Here is a 21583-nt window from a genome sequence, read left to right on the forward strand (position 1 = left end):
CACATCACATTTTGTTTACCACATAAACATTATAATGTAAGGTAATATTAGTAGAAATGTACTTTCACAATGCTCACAATAAATACCTCCAATATCTGCTGTTTCCCTGTAGCTTTCATGTGGATGGTGGCCATCCTTTCTGCTAAAACAGCAAGGGAAGACTGCATGGCCAGCTGGTCGGCCATGTCTGACTCCACTGCATCAGAGGCCAGATCCTCTGTGAAGCTTGTCTGCAGCCTGTCTATTTCCTCCTGCACACTCTGAATCTCTTCTATCAGATCCTGCAATAAACGGTAATTCTTACACTCAATTCACTTCGGCAAACTAACAACAAGAGCAGTGATGTAATTTTGAGATAACATCCTATTCTGTTTCTGCCAAATCTCTTTATACATCAAACTAATCTATCTAATCTATCTATTGTGAAGTTTAGGACTCACCTCATGGGTTTTCATGTGACTGTCTGGGCTCTTATCTGTCTCCAGAGGCTCACTCAGTTTGGCCTCCAGAGCCTCCATTTTAGCAGAGATTGACTGGAGTGTACCCTGGTAATGCTGTTGCTTTTCCAGAGCTTCATACAGAGACCTCTGCTTCTCACTGATCTGTTGGAAGACAAAGTCGTGTACGCTTGAAAACTTTACAGATTACATTTCATTTTAGTGGACTATTTTTGTTTTAAAACATAAGAGAAAGTCAAAGTTTCTTTTCCACAACTAGGTCAACTAGGCTACTAAAAATCTTATCTTATTTAAAAGTGCACACTGTGAGGTAAAAAGATGAGTTTTTGTGTTTTAATGAAAACAGTCACTGAGAATCAATGACCATCAAGGTGAGGTCTTCTATTATTCACATACCACAATCTTTAACGTTTCCCATGAACGCTGTAAGTCATCTAAATGGGCCACTGACTCAAACGTTGGGTCATATAATTCTTGGATTGGAGCTCTTGTAAGTGTTCCTCGTCCCGTCTGAAAAACATGCAAATAGCATCATCAGCAGTTATCATCAGCAGCTCAGAAATGAACCTGCAGCCTGACAGGTATACTTTTATCAAATCCCAAAATGTACTGTTTTATTGTCCATTAATGAACTTGCAGGTGCAGTGGCAGAATAAAATTTGCATTGCGCCCCGGTAGGCAACGTTTGTCCCCAGTTCAGCTTCAGCCAGCGACCTTTTTTTGCATTTCATGTGACAGGAAGCAAGGGGAGAGAGGGATGCTCTCTCCCCTTGCTTCCTGTCTGCCTCATCACTAATGACTATCCAACAATGAATAAATACACATTCTTACTCCCCTTGGTTTTTTTCTATCTTCCTCAGTTAATGACTGCTTCTGTATTTTGTTTCACTAGACAGTTATCATTGTACAGGACACATGAAAGATTACTGGAAAATTAGAGAAAGCTGGAAAGCTCATTGAAAAGGAAAGATCATGGGCCAAATGGAAACCACAAAGTATGTGTGTTTTTGCTGAGAAACCATACTGAGTAAGAGAAAAGACAGATACCTTGCTTATAGTGGCTTCAGTGTGAGTGATGGGAGAAGGAGAGCGACAAACAGGAGGAGAGGAGACCTCACTGTTAGTGCCCTCCTCTCCAGACTCCTCAGTTACAGGAGACAGGAGGGTGTGACAGCGACCAGCAGTCATCTGATACGCCATGCAAAAAACATTAACAGGAGAGCAGACATGCAAGATGGAGTGGGATAGATTAATCATAAAGCAGCCAAAAAGTTTAATTAGTCAAATTAAAGGAATTAAAACTTTTTGAGCAAAAGTCAGAAACAGCAGAATGACTCAGGGGTTTATTAATTAGCGTATGTCATTAACAAAAACAACACAAAGCTTTATTAGTACGTTATGTGGTAACATTATGTTCTCTTACCATCACAGCTTGTGCCGACGATTTCTTAGATTTCTCGCTATCCATCTCTTCAGGCAGTCCCTCCACATCGCTCACTGTCAGCAGCATGGTGGCATGCTTGGCCTTCACTGCCAGCATCTTGCATTTTGAGTTCAATGAGGCAATCTGCTCTTGGTAACCTTTGATCTTTTGGGCCAGTTCCTATTTAAAACAGTACATTCCCCACTTATTTTATGCAGTAATGCAGACATTTCACTTATTGATTTGTTTAAATTCATTAGTTATAATTCAATATACACACAGCCATCTGCCCACACTGCTGCAAGCATTCATAAATAAAAATGTGACTTTATTATTGTCAGCATTTCTTCCTGTGAATTCCCTCCTTTCCTACACTACAGTTGTCCTTGACCCTGCACATGATAGATGGGATTAAGTGAAGGAATGTATGTATTTTTACTTCATGGTGAAGGATCTGGGCCTGCAGTTCCTGGATGTTGCTTGAGGGGATCGGGCGGTCCTGGATGACACGGTGTGCTTCCTCTATCAGCCCCTGTAGATCTCTCACTTCCTGTTCATATTGCTCATACTGCACCACGGCCTCCTGCAAAACAACAGGAAGTTTCATTGCTACCATACAAACAATACAAACCCTCAAAATGTATTTTTTAGGATACAAACATTCAGAGGACCATGTAATCCTGCATTGCATCTTTCGCCACAATGCAGAATTGATAATATTGTGACCTTACTGTCCTGCAGTAATAGTGCCCTCTACTGTACCTGTAGGATGTTGCATTGCTGAATGGCCACATGCTGCAACTGACTAGCTTCTTGCTGCAGACGCAGCGCTGTGCGACAGATGGCAAGGTTGGGCATCACCTCCTCTGGGACCCGCAGAGCACTCTGACACAGCTGAACTGCCTGTACCTGCTGCTTGAAGCTCTCCATATCTGCTAACAGGCGCTGCAAATGGGGAAAGTTTACATTGTGTAAAATTGTTGACACACCACAACATGCAAAGTAAGCATTCAATGTGCTTTATGGTAAATTACAGGTTTATTTTAATGTTATGTGGTTACCTGTCTTTGAGCTAGTTGCTCTTTGAGGCTCTGGCGTGCCAGTTCTGGTGAGGTCAGTGTGGCTTGGACCTGCTCCAGAGCAACATGTAGGGCCTTAACTTCGTACTCCAGGGCTTCCATACTCTGAGGACATATCATACATGAGTCAATTATTTATTTATCACAAGATATAAAGTATGAGTACTAGTATTCCTTCAGGTAAATTACTCACGTGTGAAATAGAAAAGATGAGATAGATAATAATAATTTTTTTTCTATACCTTATCAGCATCCTCCAAGCTCTGCAGCCGTGTCTTGATGCTTTGCTGAAGCTCTTCAGTGTGTCGACTGAGTTCACACACCTGCTGGCTCATAGACTCGACCTGCAGCACCTCAGACAGAAGATCCACTTTCTCTGCCATTGATTCCAAGTCCCCATGGAGCTCACGAGACTCGCGCAGGACAGCCTGATAACAAAAAAACAAAGAGGCAGTCAATGCAGAGCATGTGTGGTGTGGACTCTAGGGGGAAGAGACCAGACGATCATTTGCAGAAGGTTGCCAATATGTCAAAGACAGAATAATGATCATCTCTTTGCTCCAGCAGTGCTGCACCTGCCTTTCATAAATGTGTACATGACTAAGAATCCAGTAGTGATCAGTAGTGCAATCGTAGCGTCCATGAATTGTGAATGTATAGACTTGAATCCAGCTCGTGCCATGTGTTATTTATTTTTTTACATTTCTCTTCTTAAATGAAAATGGAGGAGGGTAAAGAGCTCATGATTGTTTAACAAGGAAACAGTGTGTTTAGATCTACAACTCACCTGGTACATCCGAATCTGCTCCTGTAGGTGAACAGAGGAGTTCCAGATGATGTTTGCCCTCACGAGGCTTTTGGCTTTTTCTGACCACCTCACAATGAAGTCCAGCATCTCATTGTACTCATCTAAATAGCAGACAGCCTGAAAAGCCAAGATAAGAGAGAGGTTATATTCTACTGAAGAACAACACAAAAGAATTAAGTGCGTGTACCTACATAACTGTGACGCACAAATTATGGATGTTGTGACCTGCATGAATAAGTGCTACATGCTATGTAGAGGATACATAAAAACAAACCTTTTTGAGCCAGTTGTTCCTACAGTCTGCTAGCCGGGATGTGTGGTGATGCATCTCTGATAACTTGCTGATGGCATCACTCAGCTGTTTGGCGAGCAGGGGGTTTCTGCGGCCAAACTCTTGTATAGCAGCATCCAGTTCTGAGAGAGTGCGCCCACAGGAGTCCAAGTCCTCAGCCAGGCTCTGAACAAAGAAATGCAATATGTAATTTCATATCCTGACAACATCTAATACTCTTAAATTATAGTAAAGCTTCAGTGTAGTGTCAGTAAGACCAGAGGAAATTAGGTAACCCACCTTGACCTCCTCTTTGGCATGATCAACATCTGGTGATTTTTCCTTGAATTTAGTGGAGATTGCTTTGAGTTTCTCGGAGATGTCATGGATTCTGGAGGTGAAGTCCTCTTTTATTTCTCTAGTTTTCTGAATTTCTCTCTCTTTTGAAAGAACCTACAACATATTCAGAAATGTTAACTGATGCTACATGACTGAACATTTAACACTTAACAATATCTAGGTGTTTACTTGAGGAATTAAGTTAAAATGAAACAGTACCTGGTCCTCAATAGCACCCAAAGCAAGTGAAACCTCGGCTAGCTGCATGGAAATTTCAGACGGTAGTATGGTGTAGAGATCCAGATACTTGCTCTGTTGCTGCTCTGCTAATTTATCCACATTTTGACGATAAGTGATGACCTCTCCATGTACAACCTGTATATGACAAACCGGGGACAAATGTGACCTTTCTCCGACATGAACACATCATAGTTATAAAAATATTAGTTAACAATGCTTTGAACAAATGTTGTCTAATACTCAAGTGTAAGTTCAAATCATTTGCAACATTTTGTTATGTATGGCACAAAATTATTTTATAAATTATTATAACTCGAAAATATCACCTCCAAATACCTTAATGAGTTGTTTATTATTGTCTCGAGTCACATTTTGCTGATACAGTAAATAAGTAGTAAATTAAAGCAGAACTTGTACATGCCAGACCAAAAATGAACCACTCTGGGTTCATTTTCAAATTTTCACATTGCTTCACATACAACTCAACCTACATGAGTAGTGTTATAGTTCGGTTATATTTGATTTGATATAATTTTGCTGTTTTTAAAATCTATCTTTGGTCAAATTGACTGTGATGGATGTCTGAAATATAATCACAAAGTTAACATTTCTCTCTTTAGACAGCAGGTATACCTCAAGCTTCTGGAGTAGAGAATCTATGTCCGGTGTGGGGTTGAGAAGAAGCTCCCTGCTCTCTTGGATCCAGGCCTTTACAACACTAAGTTCCTTCTCCACTTCCTCTCTGTCCCTCAGCTCCTGAGCTGTCTGGGCCCGCTTGGTCCTGGACTGTGTCAGGAGGCTGGAGGCAAACAGAGAAATTACTCAAATTGAGAATGGAAAAATGCAGTGAATGTTTTTATGTAAATACAGTAATCATTTACTGAATCTACCAAATCATTTAAAACTTGTTTAAAAAGAATAATACTAACTATTAAATATGACCTTAATATAGGTGAAAAACATATTTACTAAAACAACTTGCCTAAAACTTGCAAATGTTTTGTTTTACTACCTTTCCATTTGGTCTTGTGCAACTCTGATCTCCTTCAGGCTGGGCAGCTCTTCCTGTTCATTTGTTGGTGAAGGCACTTCCACATCGTGCAACAGACTGAGTGCATACTGCCGCAGCAGAGTGAGGGAGGAGAGCTCTCTCTCCAAGTCTTGGCTGAGCACGTCATGCTGGTCCAACAGAGACTGCAGAGTGGCTTTGGAGGCCTTCTCCACGGCACTGTCAGGGAAACGACTCTGGAGCTCATCGGAGACTGCTCTTACCTTCACCATCTATAAGATAATTATGATAGTTCAAGTGATGCAAAGAAATATTTTCATATATTCTTGACCTCCATATTTTCTTCCATTGTCTGCTTGTGTACCTTCTCTCTAAAAGTCCTCCATTCCTGTGCTGTGTCCTCTAGTACTCTCTCCTGTCCCCGTGCCACACTGCGTAGTCTGGTCCAGCGCTGCCACACAGTGGTCATGGAGCGGCTGATGGTGGCCTTGCTGGCATCACTCCCCACCAGCTCCAGCTGGGCAGCTTGCTCCTCTAAACCACTCAGCTTCTCTTGGAAGCCACTCACAAGTGATACAAGGGACTGAAAGGATGAAGAGATGGTAAATACATAGAAAGTATTCATGGATGCACCACCTATTTTCTGTATGGAAAATGGCTTTGTTTTGGTTTCTCATACCCGATGACTGCACAGCTTATCTTCAGCTTCTTGGCTTGTGGCTGCCTTTGCAGTAGAAAATTCTGTCAGCTTCTTTTCAGCCTCATTCATAAGCTCAATGACAGTCTGCCTCGCCTCCTGGTATGAATTCCACTGAGTCACACAGCTAAGAAAAACAGAACATTTTAGAGGATGAAATGCCACAATTTACAGTAACACAAAATGAATCGCTTTTATACACGCATTATCACTGTTTTATCTTCACTACTGTACCTGTGAAGGACATTCTGGTGACACTGGAGCTGATCTCGCACCTCCTCGCCTCTCTGCTTTGCTGACTCCACGCTCATCCGGAGCTGCTCTTTAGCTGTGGGGTTGACCACATTCTCCAGCTGGGGCAGCAGAACCTGCAGCTCCTCCAGGTGGCTGAGGAACTCCTGCTCTGTGGACATAATGTCCCCCTGCTGCCGGAGACACTCTTCATAGTTCTCCACATCCACACCCAAGCTAGCTTGTTGCAGGAAGGATACAGAATCCTCCAGCCATTCACAGGCTGACTGCATCCTGAAGTGGTACTTCTGGCACAACATCATGGATTCTTCCAAAGTAAACTGCACACAAAAGCAATTGAGAGAAAACATTAGAGATTATTAATCTCCTATATTTAGGTATAAAAAACTGTATTATGACATAAAAGAGGCACTGATTTTACACAACCAGTACTGTTAACTTTAATGGTAAGTACTACTCAGCATGTTAAAGTAGTGTATAAAGTCTTCTGTGGCTCTGGAGAAAGCTTTAAAAAAACCAAAAAAACCCTGAGATATCATCAGGGTTATTTTCGACTTGTACACTTCAAACGTTTAACAGAAAGCCTTCCTCCCAACCAGGAGGCATGGCGTTTGAAACATGCGGGTATTTACAGACACTCTAACACTTTTTTTTGATTTTTGATTATTCTTTTTCAAATCTATCTCTTGTAAGCTTTATGGAAGTGCAATACTAAATCAGGGAATACCCCTTTAAGGAAACTACAGCAAAACAATATTATAGGTCAAGTATGTCACTAAAATATTTTATGAAATGTTTCCCACCTGTTTGGAGCTCAGTGATTTTTGAACGTCCGCCTGCAGCTTCGCCATTTCTTCCAGGCTTGTGTCTACATGGATTGGGACAAGTTCATTGGCACTGATATACTGCTGTTTCTCCCTGCTACTAAGAGCGGCGACTATCCTCAATCTGGACTGAACCTCTTCCTGCATGATTTGCTGCTTTCTGATCTCCTCCTGCACCTTCTCCACCCTAACATCCACAATCACAGCACAGCCCAGATCATCCCTGACCTGCTGTAGCCAGTCCAGGGTCCTTTTCATCTCTGTCTCAAAGTCTTTGCTCTGAACAAACCTGTTCTCACACTCTTCAATCAGGTCCCCTACTGCGCCCTGCAAGGACCGCAGCTCCTCTTGCCACAGAACCACTTGCTCTTTGGAGGCATCATGGGCTGCTTGGTCCACACGAGGAGCAAGAGTATCCATTTGGTCCATGAGCCTTGACAAGTGAGAGTTAGCACTCTGGAGACTTCCTGCCAGTGCGTGGTAGTTTTTCAGTCTCTCCTCAGCTGACTGAGTCTCTGCATTAACTTTTACCAGCTGTTCTTTTGTGGCCTTTAACTGAGAGTCAACTTGCATGGCCATCGCCTTATGGTCCTCAAATGACTCCAAGGTTTCATCCAGATGCTCTACTTTCTGTTCAACCAACCTCTTTAAGCCGTTGTAAAGGCTCACAAGCTGGGTCATTTCCTCTGTGCGCCATGGTTGACCGGTGCTGCGAAATCCCTCTTTTTTCTGGTTCAGTTCACTCACAGCTAGACCCAGGTTGCTCAGATCTGCCTGTATTGATTTGTAATCACTCTGCAAGCTGACTACCTCTTCTGTTTGCAAACCTACAGGGTGTGTGCCCAGATGATTGAACTGTTCCTCAAGCTCTTTCAGTGCTTTGTGAGTGACATCTATGAAAGACGTGTACTCATTCCTTGTGATAATGGCCTGCTGGATTTTCTCCTGTTTTTCTTTGGCTAATGCTAATATGCTGTTATATTGCTGGGGGAGGGTATTGAGTTTTTCATCCAAGTAGCAGTGGTCTACTTCATTCAGAGTGGGCAATATTTCCTGTCCAGCTCTTTGTACAATTAGGAGAAGGTTCTCATATTCAATTGCCTGCTCTATTATCTGTTGATATTTTAATAACTGCACCTCTAATTCAGCATCTCCAACCATTAGATTGATTTCAGGAAATGTGATTATATCAGCTTGTTTTATCCACTGGCATATTTTCTCTAGATCAGTCTTGAAGTACTTTCTAGAAACAAGTACTTTTTCAAGTTCCTGAAGTTTCTGGCCACATCTATGTAGCGTTTTGTCAAAGATGTTTTGTAACTCCTGCAGCTTTGTGAGAATCTCATTCCTTTCTTCGTCACTGGCATCCCTCATCAGGTCCCTTCCCTGAGACCACAAGGATGTCAGCTCGCTCTGATAGGCTTTCAGACTGCTTTGGATGTTCCTACATGTTCTGACCTGTTTGGCAAGGTCATCAGGTAACAAAGCAATGTACTCTTCTGCCTGGGCCTTCTTCTCGTTCTGCTGGACCCAGGAAATGGACTGGCTCACAGCCATCAGGAACTGAGTCCTCTCTGTGAAAGCCTTGCTGAGGTGTTTTCTGCGCTGCACCACTTTCACACTCAGAGATTCTACCTCAGACTGAGTGTCAGCAATCAGCTGCTGCAGACGCTGACGTTCACTGAGGCCCAGGCGGGCCAGCACCCTGTCAGCATCGGCCATGGCCTGGGCCAGTAGGAGCTGCTTGGCCTCCAACTCACTGCAAATGCTCAGGTGGTCAAACAGGAAGCTCTGAGCCAGCTCTGGAGGAGGACTCATTTTCATTGCCTCAGACAGGGCAGGCTGCTGCTCCTCTGCCCAATCCCGAGCCTCTCTCAGACGGGCCTCCACCTGGCTCATATCTTCCAGGGTCACCACTGAGTCCTGGATTTTCCTCTCAATTAGATTTTGCATCTGAGACCATCGTTGCTCAAAGTGGCTGATTTGTTCTTTTACCAGCTCCTTGTCATCCAAGTTCAAATGTTGGATGACTTTCTGTTTCTGATCCTTTAGTTCCTCAAGAGAGCCTTTTTGTTCTTCTAGTGTTACTGCAAGTTTCCGTAATGCCTCCAAATGCTGAGATGAACTTTCGGCATCCGTTCTGTGACACAAAAAATTGACAATTATTCATACAAACGATGGATAAAATGCATGATGCATGGAATACATGACAATATTATTTGTTATATATTTTCATTTACACAGTTGAAATTAAATTCAACGTCTAAAATAATGTTTGATCAGATTCCATTGTAATCACAACAAAAAAAGACCTTGAGCTCGTAATCCTCTAATGTCAACTGCTATTGCAGAGAAAATAGCTTCCACACACAGTAATTATAGGAATTAAAAAGAGATTGTCAAAAAAACACTACTGGTGTCTTCCTGAAGCCTATGACATAACATTTTTAGTTTGATCCCGTCAGGAGATAATTAGAATAAAATCACCACAGTCTGTGATGACTAGTTTTAATGTATATTTTATGTACAAACAGACCTGGCCAGATTGTCCCATTCTTTGGACACCTGTTCGAACAGCGCCTCCACTGCAGTGATACAGTCATGGTATTCTTTTGACCTCTGTAGGTCCTCCTCCCTCTGGCTCTGCAGCTTGTTGGCCTGGTGACAGAGCTCAAGCCAGGAATGGCTCAGACGGTCAATCTCTGCATGTTCTGGAGAGTCCTGGCCCCCAGTCAATTTGCTCACTCGTTCTGTCATCTTGGTCAGGATACTCTGTTTGGACTGCAGTTGCTGGCTGCATTCCTGTGTGACAAGCAAAACACTGGATGATGACCCTAAATGCATCCAAACAGTAAGCAGATCTGTCTTTAATCCAGTCATTACCCAAATATCTTGGTCTAAATGTTGGGTTATATAATAACAACAAAATAGGCACCAGAATGATGTTCAAAATTGCTTTACTTCGTTGTTCAAGTAAAAAGTACAAACACAAAACATATTTTTTTTCTTAATTATACACTATGTTTGAGTTTTATACAGGATATTGATTGAAATGCTGCTACTTACCTTGGCTTGTGACAGCATGTTTTGAGCTATTTTGGTCTCCAACTCTGCAGGCCTTCTAGAGAGGCTGAGGAGCTGCTGCTCCATATCCTGGAACAAGCTGGTCAGATCTTGCTTCTGTTCCTTGATCTCCCTCCAGCCCTCTGAAAGCACCTGTGCACTGGACATCCTTTCCTCTATCTACAAAAAACACATTTATACATTTCTGTGGTGAATATTTGCAGGGTCACGCATTGCTTTAAAAAAAGCATCGATGATATATTTGCACCTTAAATTGATATACTGTATATTCATATAACATGTTTTCTCTGTTGCAATCGGACTGCATGGCATGCTGCTAAAATGCAAATACTTACTGCTAAAATAATATTTATAGGCAATATGCACAGCCAAATGCATATAGAGCAGTATGTCTTATATTATTTTGCATCAAGAAAAGTTGCAGCAATTTAAATCTACATTACATTGCTTATGATTTTGTGATTTTATGATTAGGAGGATAAACCGCTGATGCTAAAATCATCCAACATGTCTTTGATGTTGTACAACGGGAAAGGAGGTAACAAAATTACTGACCGTGAGTTTGACCTGCTGGACCTTAGCGGCTGTCACTCTCACAGCATCATCAGAAAGGTCACACACAGAACACACCAGATCCAGGTAGGTGCTGGCCTGCTCCTGTAGGGCCCTGTAGTGCTTCACCTGTTTGTGAGGAGTGAATCAATCAAGTAATAAATCATGAGATGACTATTAAAAAAATACTGCAGAATACCAAGGGTCAGGCAAAACTGTATACTGTGTCAGGTACCTGCTTCAGTGCCTCCTGCAGACCCGATGGTCCCTGATCATTGAGCTGGAGCTCTTCCTGAACTGCGGAGAGCCAGGTCTGGGACTGCTGGAGAGTATCCTGGTGGTTAACATGTTTCTGCAGTTCCCGGTCCAGACTTTGATACACCTGTTGAATATGGAGAGGTAACATTTTACAATAAACATCTTTATTAAATAAGTTTTTTCTGAAAATTGTCTGATGGAGTGGTTTCCCTGCTAAAAACAATATATAATTGAACACCTCTTGTTGAGCCACTTACAAGTCGTTCTTCCTTCAACTGTTTCAAAATGCTACAGCAAGGCTTTTAACAAAATCAATAAACATCTATGGTTGAAGTCTTGTATTACTCACACGCTGGGAAGTGCTGCATATAGCAGAGTAGCTATCTTTGGCTCCCTGCTGGTGAGCCTGGACTTGTTGACTGATCTTAGCTTGGACTTGGTCTGTACAGCTGGCAACAAGATCTTCTCCTTTCTGCTGTAAGCTGATGAGACGTTCCTCAAAACTGGCTATCTCCTCCATTATAGCCTAGGAAAAAAGGTGGTTAAATACAGATTATGATAAATAATCCAGTATTCTAGTGTAATGTAATGATGTAAACTAAAAACTGTAAATTGGGGTCAGGATGGAGTTGGTCACCTTGTGTCGGGCAAGCTGCTGAGTGGCCATCTCCATACTGTTGGTCTGCATAGAATCAGAGGTGACCAGCCTACTGGACATCTGTAAGAGCCACTTCTCGACCTCCTGCAATTCACTGTTGTAATCCTCGTGCTCCTTCACCCACTCTATAAGGTTCTGAACCTGTGTCTGAAACACAACAAACATCCATTCCAGAGGTGAATGTATCTGTATGATATGTGATAATTAAGTATGTACCAGTACATCTCTATCCTCCCAAAATGATCTCTCAGCGGAAACAGATTAGCAGTACCCATACCTTAGCCATCAAGCAGATGTCTTGGTAGTCAGCCTGCAGTTTTTTCATGTTGTCACTTATCGTGGGGTCATGGACTGTATCCAGCAGAGCCTCTCCTTTCTCAATGACACATTTCACTGCTGACTCATGAGACTGCACTGTCTGCTGAATGGTCTGCAAAGGGAATAAAACATTGCAGATAGAATAATTGAGTTTTATTGCTTGGTTTTCATTGGAATTATAGAGTTAAAAAAGATTATTTTATTTACCTTGTACTTTGCTAGCTGAGCCTTCTTCTGATAGAGTTCAGCTTTAGGCTCTACACTCGATGCTAAAAGGTTCTTGGTTTCCAGCATCCACTGGGCCTGGCCCTTGTATTTATCCATAAAGTCTTTAGAGAGTGAGATACATTTTTCGAGGGAGCTATGCTCTGTGCGGAGAGCTACCATCAACTCCTCTAGTTGGAAGAGTTGAGTGTCCACCTCCTCCTTCAGCTGGTCTGCTTCAGGCTCCTCCAAGAATGCCATGGCTCGCTCTGTCTTCTCCCTCATTGTCTTCAGATAAGTGTGACCCTGCTCCATGTCTGCCTGAAGAGCCTGAAAAGTACACGGACTGGTGTTAATTATGATTCAGATTTTATTATACAGATGTCAGTCGCCTGAGTAATGTTGCTGCTAACGTAGGTCTTAGAAAGGGCAGTATTGACCAACAGAACCAGAGGTACGTTTAATGATATAAACAGTCTTTAAAAAAGAAACAATTATAAACAGGAGGCATGTACTCGTGGCAGAGACTGTACCTCTAGTTTCTTCATCTTTCTCTCCATGGCGACGCGGTCCACTACATCAACACTTATAGCCACAGTGCTGAAGTTATTCTGAGCTGTGCTGAGCCAGTCTGAGAAGGTGCCAAAGACACATTGTGCATCTTCAATGCAAGACACCTCCTCCTGGATATGTTTGATTGTCTCCTGCAACACAGACGAAGAGGGAAAAAACAAAGTTATGGTAGAGGAATGTTAAGGATAACTAACCTAATGTCATGTTTTCAGTTTTTTCTCAAAATGAAGATTTATGGTAGCAGATTTTATACAAAAAACCTGGTTAGTTGACTAGTTAAAGCAACATTTTCAAAGGTCTCATTCAACAAAGACATATATTATTTATATAGAAGCACTGAAGCATTTATTGATTTATATATATATACCGAATGTATGTAATATTCACATATTGCAAAATACTGTGTACTGTGTTTAAGTGAATATTACCAGTAAATGCAATAGTAGGGCGTGGTAGCGAGCTGTAATCTGTGTGGCTCTGGTACTGATCCGGCTGCTAATATGGGTCTCATCCAGAACCTGCTGAGCCAAGAGACTGAGGCCCTCCATCTCGTCTTGATATACTAGCACTTCCTCCTGCCAGCTCTGACCAAAAAAAGCAAAAAAAAAGCTGTTAAGTGATGACTGTACAACTGTTTGTTATTTCGATTCATGCATATTCATGAGAATGGAATTGTTAATTACATTGTCTCCAATGTAAATTAGCCTAACCTTTATCAACTGGAGTTGCGCTTCTTTAGTTGCGCGGTCAGACCGACGATTGCTACGCAGTTGTGCTTTGGTCTCCATGCCCTTTAGCCAGCTGTCGAGACGCTGGAACTTCTGCTCCATCTGCCGGAGTTTGGCCAGAGCACTGTTGAGCTGTGCCCGGGTGTCAGCCAACCGGGCTTGGTACAGCCTCCACTCCTGCTGCAGTGTCTCCAGTGCTCGGTCTTCTATTTGAGGTAACCCCCAGGGAATCACCAGCTCCCTACTGACCAGTATTGTGTTCAGTAGAGCCTGGCCCTCTGTGCAGTGCAGCTGCAGTTCCTACAGTTACACAGATATAAATGACCACTGTCAGCACAAAACGTTCAGATAGTATATTAATAATGTGAAATAGAATTGCAGGCTATGCAGGATTAGTAGTAGTAGTACAGGACAGCAAACGATATGCACAGTTATCATTTTCAGACCTGCAGCTTTTGGAGAGTCTCCTCGAGCCTATCAACATCCCCCTCCAACTGGGTGTAGCAGCCAAGCTTCTCCTGCTCCTGTTCCAGCCAGTCCTCAAATGCATGGAGGCCGCGTTGATACTCCTGGTGGGCTTTTACCAGCTCCTCTGCTTTGCCTACTGCCCTCTGCAGACACAAAATGACAGATATAATCTCTGAGCTAATTGTTTCTTATTTTGTTTGATATTTTAACACTTTTAACACTCAAACAGTGTTTCAGGCAGTTTAAAAGCAGAAATAAAACTTACCTTGAGAAGCACATAAATTATAGCACTTATTTCTTATAACATAACTCTATGAATTGTATCATAATACTGAAGCTGAAATGTATTTTAAATAAGATTCACTATGCAGTGACGTGCAAATTCCCTTTCTTATTACCATGGCGTTGTCTTTGATAGTGTTGTAGCGCTCTTGCAGATCTTGGAGCTCCAGTTGAGTGACATAGTTCTCAGCTATATTGACAGTCTTTGCAGTGATGGTGTCCAGCAGCGTGTTGTGGCTAAGCACTTCCTCATACAGCAACTGCAACAGCAGGGAGATTTAGTTACATTATCAACTTACTGTGCATATTTAAAGATAATAGCTACTGTAGTTAAATGGCCTTCCAAGCCTACACTGCTCATTTTCACTTCTTGTAAAATTTAGGATGTGAAATTGAAACATATGTTGTATTTACAGTAAATCATATGTGATCATTTACAATATATAGCATGACTGAGAAAAGTGCAGAACCTTGGCTTTGCTCAGATTAGCAGTTTTGTCTCTCATCTCTGGGCACTGTTTATCAGTGGGGTCAAGACTCTCCTCCACACGTTCCACCCACGACACAAACTGGCGTACATCCTCCTGGTAACTGGTCCACTGAGACAGAGAACCCTCCAGCTGACTGTTGATTTTAAAGAGAATAATTAAGTCAGACAATGGTGCTGTAGTCTATGTTGTGTACCCTTTCCACTTAACGATATAAAGTGGAACGTGTACACAGCAATTTTGGGGAAAACCTCTTATGGAAATGGTTACTGCTATGTAACAACCAAAAGGCTGTTTAAAATACGACCTTCAAACCAACCTTTTGCATTGAATAGAAGTAGAGAGTAGTGCATCCCAGGAATCCTTTAGATCCTGTATTTGTTTCTGGACTACAGGCACTCCATCAGCTGAGGTGTTTCTCTGAACTGACTCTCCTCTTGTCGTCAGCATCTTCAGCTGGATCTCCTTCTCCTGACGAGCAGTCAGCAAAGCCTGGTGCAAGAATCACAGCATGTGCATTTATTACACACTTGTATTAAGCGTTTAAAAGTGGCATTCATAGTGGTAGCTCTGTTTAACGTTCTATACCTCCAGCTTGATCATCCTGCTATCGAGAACATTTTTGTCAGCAGTGGGGGCGCAGTAGGTCTGCAGCATGTGGCTGGTGTCAGCCACCCAATTCTGCAGCTCTTTTAAGCCTTGGGAGAAAAGCTGGTGCTCAGTGACAATGCGGTCAATCCGTGATGCCTTCTCCTAAGATCCACAACACCAGAAAAATACAGATTTAGTAATCTAAAGTAGGCTCAAATCATCACAAATGCATTCCTTGACGACTAATACAGATTTAGGACTAAATTAAATCATCCTGTGTATCCTCAAACAGAGACTTGCAGTGACAAAAGAACTTTGTGTGAAGTTATGGCGAGTTAGTACCTTCACTGTTTATCATTTGTAAATAATGTTAAATCAGAGCTCAGTCCAGTCTAGTGCCATTGTCTCCTCTCCAGCTCTACCCCCAGAAAAGCCCAAGTGCAGAGGCAGATTGGTAGGCATTACTGTACCTTGGTCAGGTTGGTTAAAGCTAGGTACTGAGCAGAGAGTTGCGAGACACGGTGCACAAAACCCTTGCCGGCCGCGTGTTCATCCCACAGCAACTGGGCCTTCTCTTTCAGCCTGCTCAGCTGAACCTCGTGAGAGGCTAACTCCTCAAGCACAGACTGGAAGAGCACAAGCAGGTTATCAAAGAGGCATGCAAGCTGACACAGATATAAGACAGTTACATTCAGACACAGACCAAAGGGTTAGAGATGGCAACATGGCAAAAAGTAAAGAAAATGACATATATTTAGCCAATGTTACTGATGGCAAGCTCTTGGTGGTCATGACGTGCAATTAAGGCCTCTGGAAATATTGACAGTTTTAAACAATAAATAGACTACAACAGCATTCTCTCTGTTATAAATGAGGCGAGTATTAATTCATATGATAGACACTGTGTTAGAAAACGTGAAAGTAGCAAAGAGGAGCAAAAAGATGGCAGCAAAGTTAAGCTTCTGGCGGTTAGCATAAGCTGTTGGCATTGCATCCTAGGTGTATAGAAGAAATGCTGAAACTCTATCATAGCTGAAATGGTGAGCTTTTGCAAATGGTAGCAGTAGTCAAGTTAGCACCCTTGCACTGAGTGGGTGTTGCACTTGAACATGAGTGATCTTCAACGTGAGGGTGTTCCAAGCTCGGTGGATTTTGGACACCTGTACCTGAAGTTTGTGAAGCTCTTGCTTCTTGGCTGTGAGATCATGAAGCCTTGTGCTGCTCTCCTGTACAGCCAGCTCTGTGGCATTCAAGCACTCCTGAAGAGGCTCAGCACTTGCTTCAAAATCCTTCATTTGAGACAGAAGGTTCTGAAAAAACACAAGACAGTTAAAAGGCTGATGGGGTATTTCTGTGATTTACAATGAATTGCTAAACTGTGGGTTTTTACATGAACCCAGTTGGTGAGAAGGGATGTTTAGGTGCTTACTTGTAGGTTTGTCTCTCTGTTGTGAAGATTTGTCATCATATTTTTCCAGTCGTCTCGGGCAGTGTTCATTTTAACCCGAACTGCATCTACTTTGTCTTTAGCTGCAACACTAGAGACAAGCTCACCGCTGACAACCACAGCATTCAGCTTTAAATGACCTTGTTCTCTGTCACTTAGGAACTCCTGAGGAGAAAAGCAGAAGAGATGAAATGCAATAAAATACTTTTTTAAAAACCCTTGTCATTTAAAATAAATATAAATATCTTAGTCATACTCATTTAGTTACAGATATACTCTATGAAAGTAACACTTAGACAAGCTGTTGTAAATAAAATCTCGATGTGTTGGCACCCTAAGTGGTAACCAAACTGTAATTCTGGCAGCATAAGTGCCTAAATGTTTAATGACATTTTACTCTCAGGATTATACCTGAATCTTCTGCAAGCTAGATGAGGCCTCATTGAGATTTTGGGGTACGTCAAAGCATTTGGCTGTGTTGATCTTGGCGTTGACAAACCACTGCTGGAACTCTCTGAAGGCTGAGCGAAACCCTTGTTCCAGCAGCTTCTCTTTGCTTTGGCACTCCCTGGAGGCTTGGAGACTCAGACTGGGAACAAATCAAGGGAAAAAAAACATTTGTTTTTTTTAAACATGTATTACAATCACTTCAGAGACAGTTCTTATTTGTTCTACTGTCTCAGGCGTGTTGGTTCATATTTGTTTGGCCATATGCTGTTGAAACATTAAAGCTTACAGTACAGTATGACCAGAAAAATAGAAACCTCTTTTGCAGCACAATCTAATACAGTCCTGTATGAAATATTACTTTTGTGAGATCATTTTTCAATGTTAACAGTGTGTCAGAGAAGTGCTGACTCAGCTGTATGGTACATTTCTGGCTGTGGTTTTGTTCTATTCAGCTGCATCATGTTGCTATGTGTTTTGAATACATTTTTCTTCCCCATATACGTGAATGAGCTGGACCACAAATTAAGCGAATATATGCAAAACAAAACAATATAATGCCTATACTGTCCAATACATAGCCCAAGATGTTCCATGGGACTACAGAAATAACAAAATGATTAGTACGGGGGGAAAAAGATTTTATTACATTACACTGAATGGAAGTGTCACTATCTCACTGTTCACTTCTGGTGAACAGTTCTACAACAGATTCATAATTCATCATTCTGTGGAAAACTATAACTAAATATCTTCAGTTGTTTTCTTGAATAACCAAGACTATTTTGTAACATTATTTGCAATTTTCTCACCTGTTGTATTCCTTAATGAGCGCAGAAACTCTCTCAGATTGTGTTCCCATGTCTCTGGAAAATCGGCACAGGTCGTTAAGTTGAGTCTTCAGACTATCGGACAGGGGTTCAGCTTTCACAAGTTCCTCCAAAGTGTCCTGGAAAGAAAATAAACATAAATTAACACAAGCATGATATATGCATTAGTCATCTACTACTATCATTGCCTATTTCCAATAACAGTAATTGGAAATAATAATAATTTACAAAGCTAAGCTGGGGCATACCTTTGCTATCTGCCAGCCTTTAACAGCTTCCTCTCCATCATTTTTTCCCTCTGCTTGGGCCAACTGTAGACGCCAGTCCTTCAACTGATGGCTGAAGTCGCGCAGGTCCTGCTCTAACTGTGCTGACAGACTGCTGAACTCCTGTTCAGAGCTGGCTATCTGAGAGAGGGCAGTCTCCAGACTAGCTCGTGTCTGTAGCGCCCCACGTTCCCACTGTTCCCATGATGACAACAGGGCTGATTCCTCTCGCTCCAAAGCCTCATAGCCCCCTGAGCCAGTGTGATCCCTTGCCACTGCCCCACATCTTTGGACGCGGTTCAGCCTCTCTCTGCCTCGCTGCTTGGAGTCAAGCAACTCCTGGAAAGAGCAAAGTATCATTTTAGTTCCCCCTCTGGACTCAGCCACTTGGAATTCCCTTCTTAAGAAAGTGGTAAGAAATGATTACATATGAAAGCCGGACAAAAGTTTGAGTGATGTCCCATCTTGCAAACACCAATAGTTTCTTAGGAGGCCTTGACTCTAAAAGTCACTGGAGTAGACACAAAAAATGCTGGAGGATAAACATCTTCAAGTATAAAAAAGTAAGTGAGAAATTTTGGAGTTCCTCACCTGCACTTTGGAGAGCTTTCTTTTAATGGAGAGTGAATCTCCTGAGAGGTCGGACCAGCGCTGGAGTTCCTCTTTTGCAGAGACCAGCCAGTCATTGAAGTCTCTCACAGCATCAAGATACTGCTCATGCTCAGACACAATGGTTTGCATGGACTGCACTTTACCCTTTGGAGAATAAAAAACATGTATGCAAGCATATACATCAACCACTGGATATGAATAAGGCACTGACTATAAATGCTTTAAATACTATTTGCAATTTGTTTTGTACTATGTTTTTTTTGCCAGGATAAGAAGGATCAAACTTTATAAACCAAAGATGCATAATGGCATAATATTTTAGTAAAACTAGAATACTATTATACTGCCTCATATTGCTTAATCCAACCAAACTATCATTTTTTGCAACAATGTGGCCGCGTGCCACAGTGCTGTCTGCCCTACAGCAGTGTTTTTGGATCCATCCCAGCTCTGGTGTCTTTATGGTTGGAACTCTTTTCCTGGATTAATCATCTATGATTCAGCAGTTATTTACAAATACTATTTGATTTATGCCTGCATTTAGATCACCTTGACAACAGCTGAGATATCGCCAAAGTGTACATTGAGCTCTGCCCTCGACTCTGGTCCAAAGGTCTGGTCGCCAGTTTTTTCATGCATCTCCACAGCTTTGTCTGTAAGGCGTGACAGTGCTGCTGCGTGAGCATCCACATCAGCCTGGATGGCCCTGAGGCGCTCAAGAAAAGCAGATTTCTCTTTGCGGCCTGGCTGCTGAGGCAGGGTCATCCCCACCTCCTGCTCCACTGACTCCATCCACTGCTGTAGTTGGCTCTTACTTTCCAGAAAGCTGGTCCACTGGGCCACTGTCCATTCAAGGCGACTATGGACAATAATATAAGTAAAGCAATTAGAAAGTCCACTAAGAGTATGTTACCCTGGATTATAGCATCACTGTTTTCTGACTGACTTTCCTGCTGCAGTGCAGATGAGGGCACATTTCCTACCTGTGGCAACTCATAGATGTCATGAGCATATTGGCCCAGGCGTCCTTTAGGCTCTGCAGCTGTGAACAAATGGCCTGCTGTCCATCCATTCTGTTGTGTTTCAGGACCTGTTCTCCTTTTCCTACTGTCATGTTGAGCTTAACTTCACCTTCCCCTTTCATTAGCAAGATATCCTACATGTATAAGGAAACAGCAACAAAAATATGGTCCAACTATGAACATTTTTCTGAATGTCAAAATGTATGCAGACAATATTGCACCCAAACAATATTTGTTGATCAAAGGATTATTTACAGACCTGTACAAGACCAAGCCTTTTCTCCAGTGTCTCTTTATTGCCAACCGTGCTGTTGAGTGAAGCCAGACGCTCCTGGACTCCATTCAGCCAGCCCCAGGTACTCTGCAGAGTCTCTTCAAAGGCTTGCTGCTCCTGTAAAGTGAGCTGGCAGCTGCGTAGCCTCTCTCTCACACGTCTTAGCAAGGCCTGGTGCTGTGACTGCAGCTGAGCTGACACTCTTGTCTCACTACCATCGCCTCGTCCACCCTCATTCAGTGCCTGTCCCTCCTGACACAAGCGTTCAAAGGAATCCCTGCGTAGAAGAAAGTACAATTTTTAAATAAGCTACAAAGAGAAGAGTGCTTTGATATTTGATTTGGGACTTTCATTGATCTTTCTGGGGAGAATTATTTATGTCAAGTGATTGTAACTCGTAATTCTGTATTTTCTTTTTTTGGTACCTTTCTTTGAGCACTTCCTGCTGATATTCCTCCACTTGCTCCAGCACAGCCTTTTCAGGACCACGTTGCTTGGCTTCAAGCAGATCTGTGGTCATCCTCTTTTCCATATGCTCCAACCACCACTTGAGCTTTTTCAGGCGACCCTCAAACCTAAAAGGAATTGAAAATGGCATGCTTTGTAAATGGAGGGCCTATAAACTGTAGAACTGGGTTGTGCTTGTGCTCGTCTTTTACCCTTTCATGAGGGATGCACTGTCCTCCAGGATCTGTTGGTTCTGTCTGCACTGCTCCACAAAGCTGTCCCAGTCCTGTTGGATGGAGGAAAGGTGTTGCTGGACTTGCCCTGCACTGGCTTTGGGAAGATGAAGTAGGAGCTTCTCTCCTTCCTCGCAGACCTGAGTGAGACGCATCTCACCCTCCTCCACTCGTTCCATGGCGCCCTGACAAATAAACAAGATCACTATAACATTGAGCCTTGTCTTTCACAGTTATAGGTATGTTTTTCAATCAGTCATTTTGTCTTATTCTACAATTCATAGCTTATAACTAGTCAGCTAAATATCTAAAATGTAGATGTAATGTGAAAAAAGTCACATTTCCACTCTTATTTCAATGAGGGAGCATGATTTAGGGAACTTCAGAGTATTTTGACTATT

General features: G+C 42.3%; 1 protein-coding gene across 2 annotated transcripts in view; it reads right to left on the reverse strand.

Annotated features, from left to right (window-relative positions):
* syne1b (spectrin repeat containing, nuclear envelope 1b) overlaps positions 1–21583 on the reverse strand; it is a 75437-nt gene that overhangs the window by 27525 nt on the left and 26329 nt on the right. For both annotated transcript variants that reach the window (XM_062440589.1, XM_062440588.1), the window contains 47 exons: positions 21162–21367; positions 20928–21077; positions 20488–20779; positions 20190–20362; positions 19756–20065; positions 19186–19350; positions 18577–18933; positions 18311–18447; positions 17463–17640; positions 17034–17216; positions 16771–16914; positions 16075–16230; positions 15602–15766; positions 15333–15505; positions 14996–15149; positions 14642–14785; positions 14222–14386; positions 13758–14075; positions 13476–13631; positions 13008–13178; positions 12478–12804; positions 12230–12382; positions 11932–12099; positions 11644–11820; positions 11272–11418; positions 11040–11165; positions 10467–10643; positions 9937–10202; positions 7380–9540; positions 6559–6896; positions 6307–6451; positions 5992–6210; positions 5631–5899; positions 5252–5417; positions 4598–4753; positions 4340–4492; positions 4043–4225; positions 3748–3885; positions 3203–3388; positions 2943–3065; positions 2644–2826; positions 2321–2464; positions 1882–2061; positions 1506–1646; positions 855–968; positions 441–602; positions 87–281 (listed from right to left, as the gene is read on the reverse strand). In XM_062440589.1, coding sequence (XP_062296573.1) covers positions 87–281; positions 441–602; positions 855–968; positions 1506–1646; positions 1882–2061; positions 2321–2464; positions 2644–2826; positions 2943–3065; positions 3203–3388; positions 3748–3885; positions 4043–4225; positions 4340–4492; positions 4598–4753; positions 5252–5417; positions 5631–5899; positions 5992–6210; positions 6307–6451; positions 6559–6896; positions 7380–9540; positions 9937–10202; positions 10467–10643; positions 11040–11165; positions 11272–11418; positions 11644–11820; positions 11932–12099; positions 12230–12382; positions 12478–12804; positions 13008–13178; positions 13476–13631; positions 13758–14075; positions 14222–14386; positions 14642–14785; positions 14996–15149; positions 15333–15505; positions 15602–15766; positions 16075–16230; positions 16771–16914; positions 17034–17216; positions 17463–17640; positions 18311–18447; positions 18577–18933; positions 19186–19350; positions 19756–20065; positions 20190–20362; positions 20488–20779; positions 20928–21077; positions 21162–21367 — 10794 coding nt within the window. The remainder of the gene's footprint in view (positions 1–86; positions 282–440; positions 603–854; positions 969–1505; positions 1647–1881; positions 2062–2320; positions 2465–2643; positions 2827–2942; positions 3066–3202; positions 3389–3747; positions 3886–4042; positions 4226–4339; positions 4493–4597; positions 4754–5251; positions 5418–5630; positions 5900–5991; positions 6211–6306; positions 6452–6558; positions 6897–7379; positions 9541–9936; positions 10203–10466; positions 10644–11039; positions 11166–11271; positions 11419–11643; positions 11821–11931; positions 12100–12229; positions 12383–12477; positions 12805–13007; positions 13179–13475; positions 13632–13757; positions 14076–14221; positions 14387–14641; positions 14786–14995; positions 15150–15332; positions 15506–15601; positions 15767–16074; positions 16231–16770; positions 16915–17033; positions 17217–17462; positions 17641–18310; positions 18448–18576; positions 18934–19185; positions 19351–19755; positions 20066–20189; positions 20363–20487; positions 20780–20927; positions 21078–21161; positions 21368–21583) is intronic.

Source organism: Scomber scombrus, chromosome 19 (genome assembly GCF_963691925.1).
Source record: "Scomber scombrus chromosome 19, fScoSco1.1, whole genome shotgun sequence".
In the NCBI taxonomy this organism is placed as follows: domain Eukaryota; kingdom Metazoa; phylum Chordata; class Actinopteri; order Scombriformes; family Scombridae; genus Scomber; species Scomber scombrus.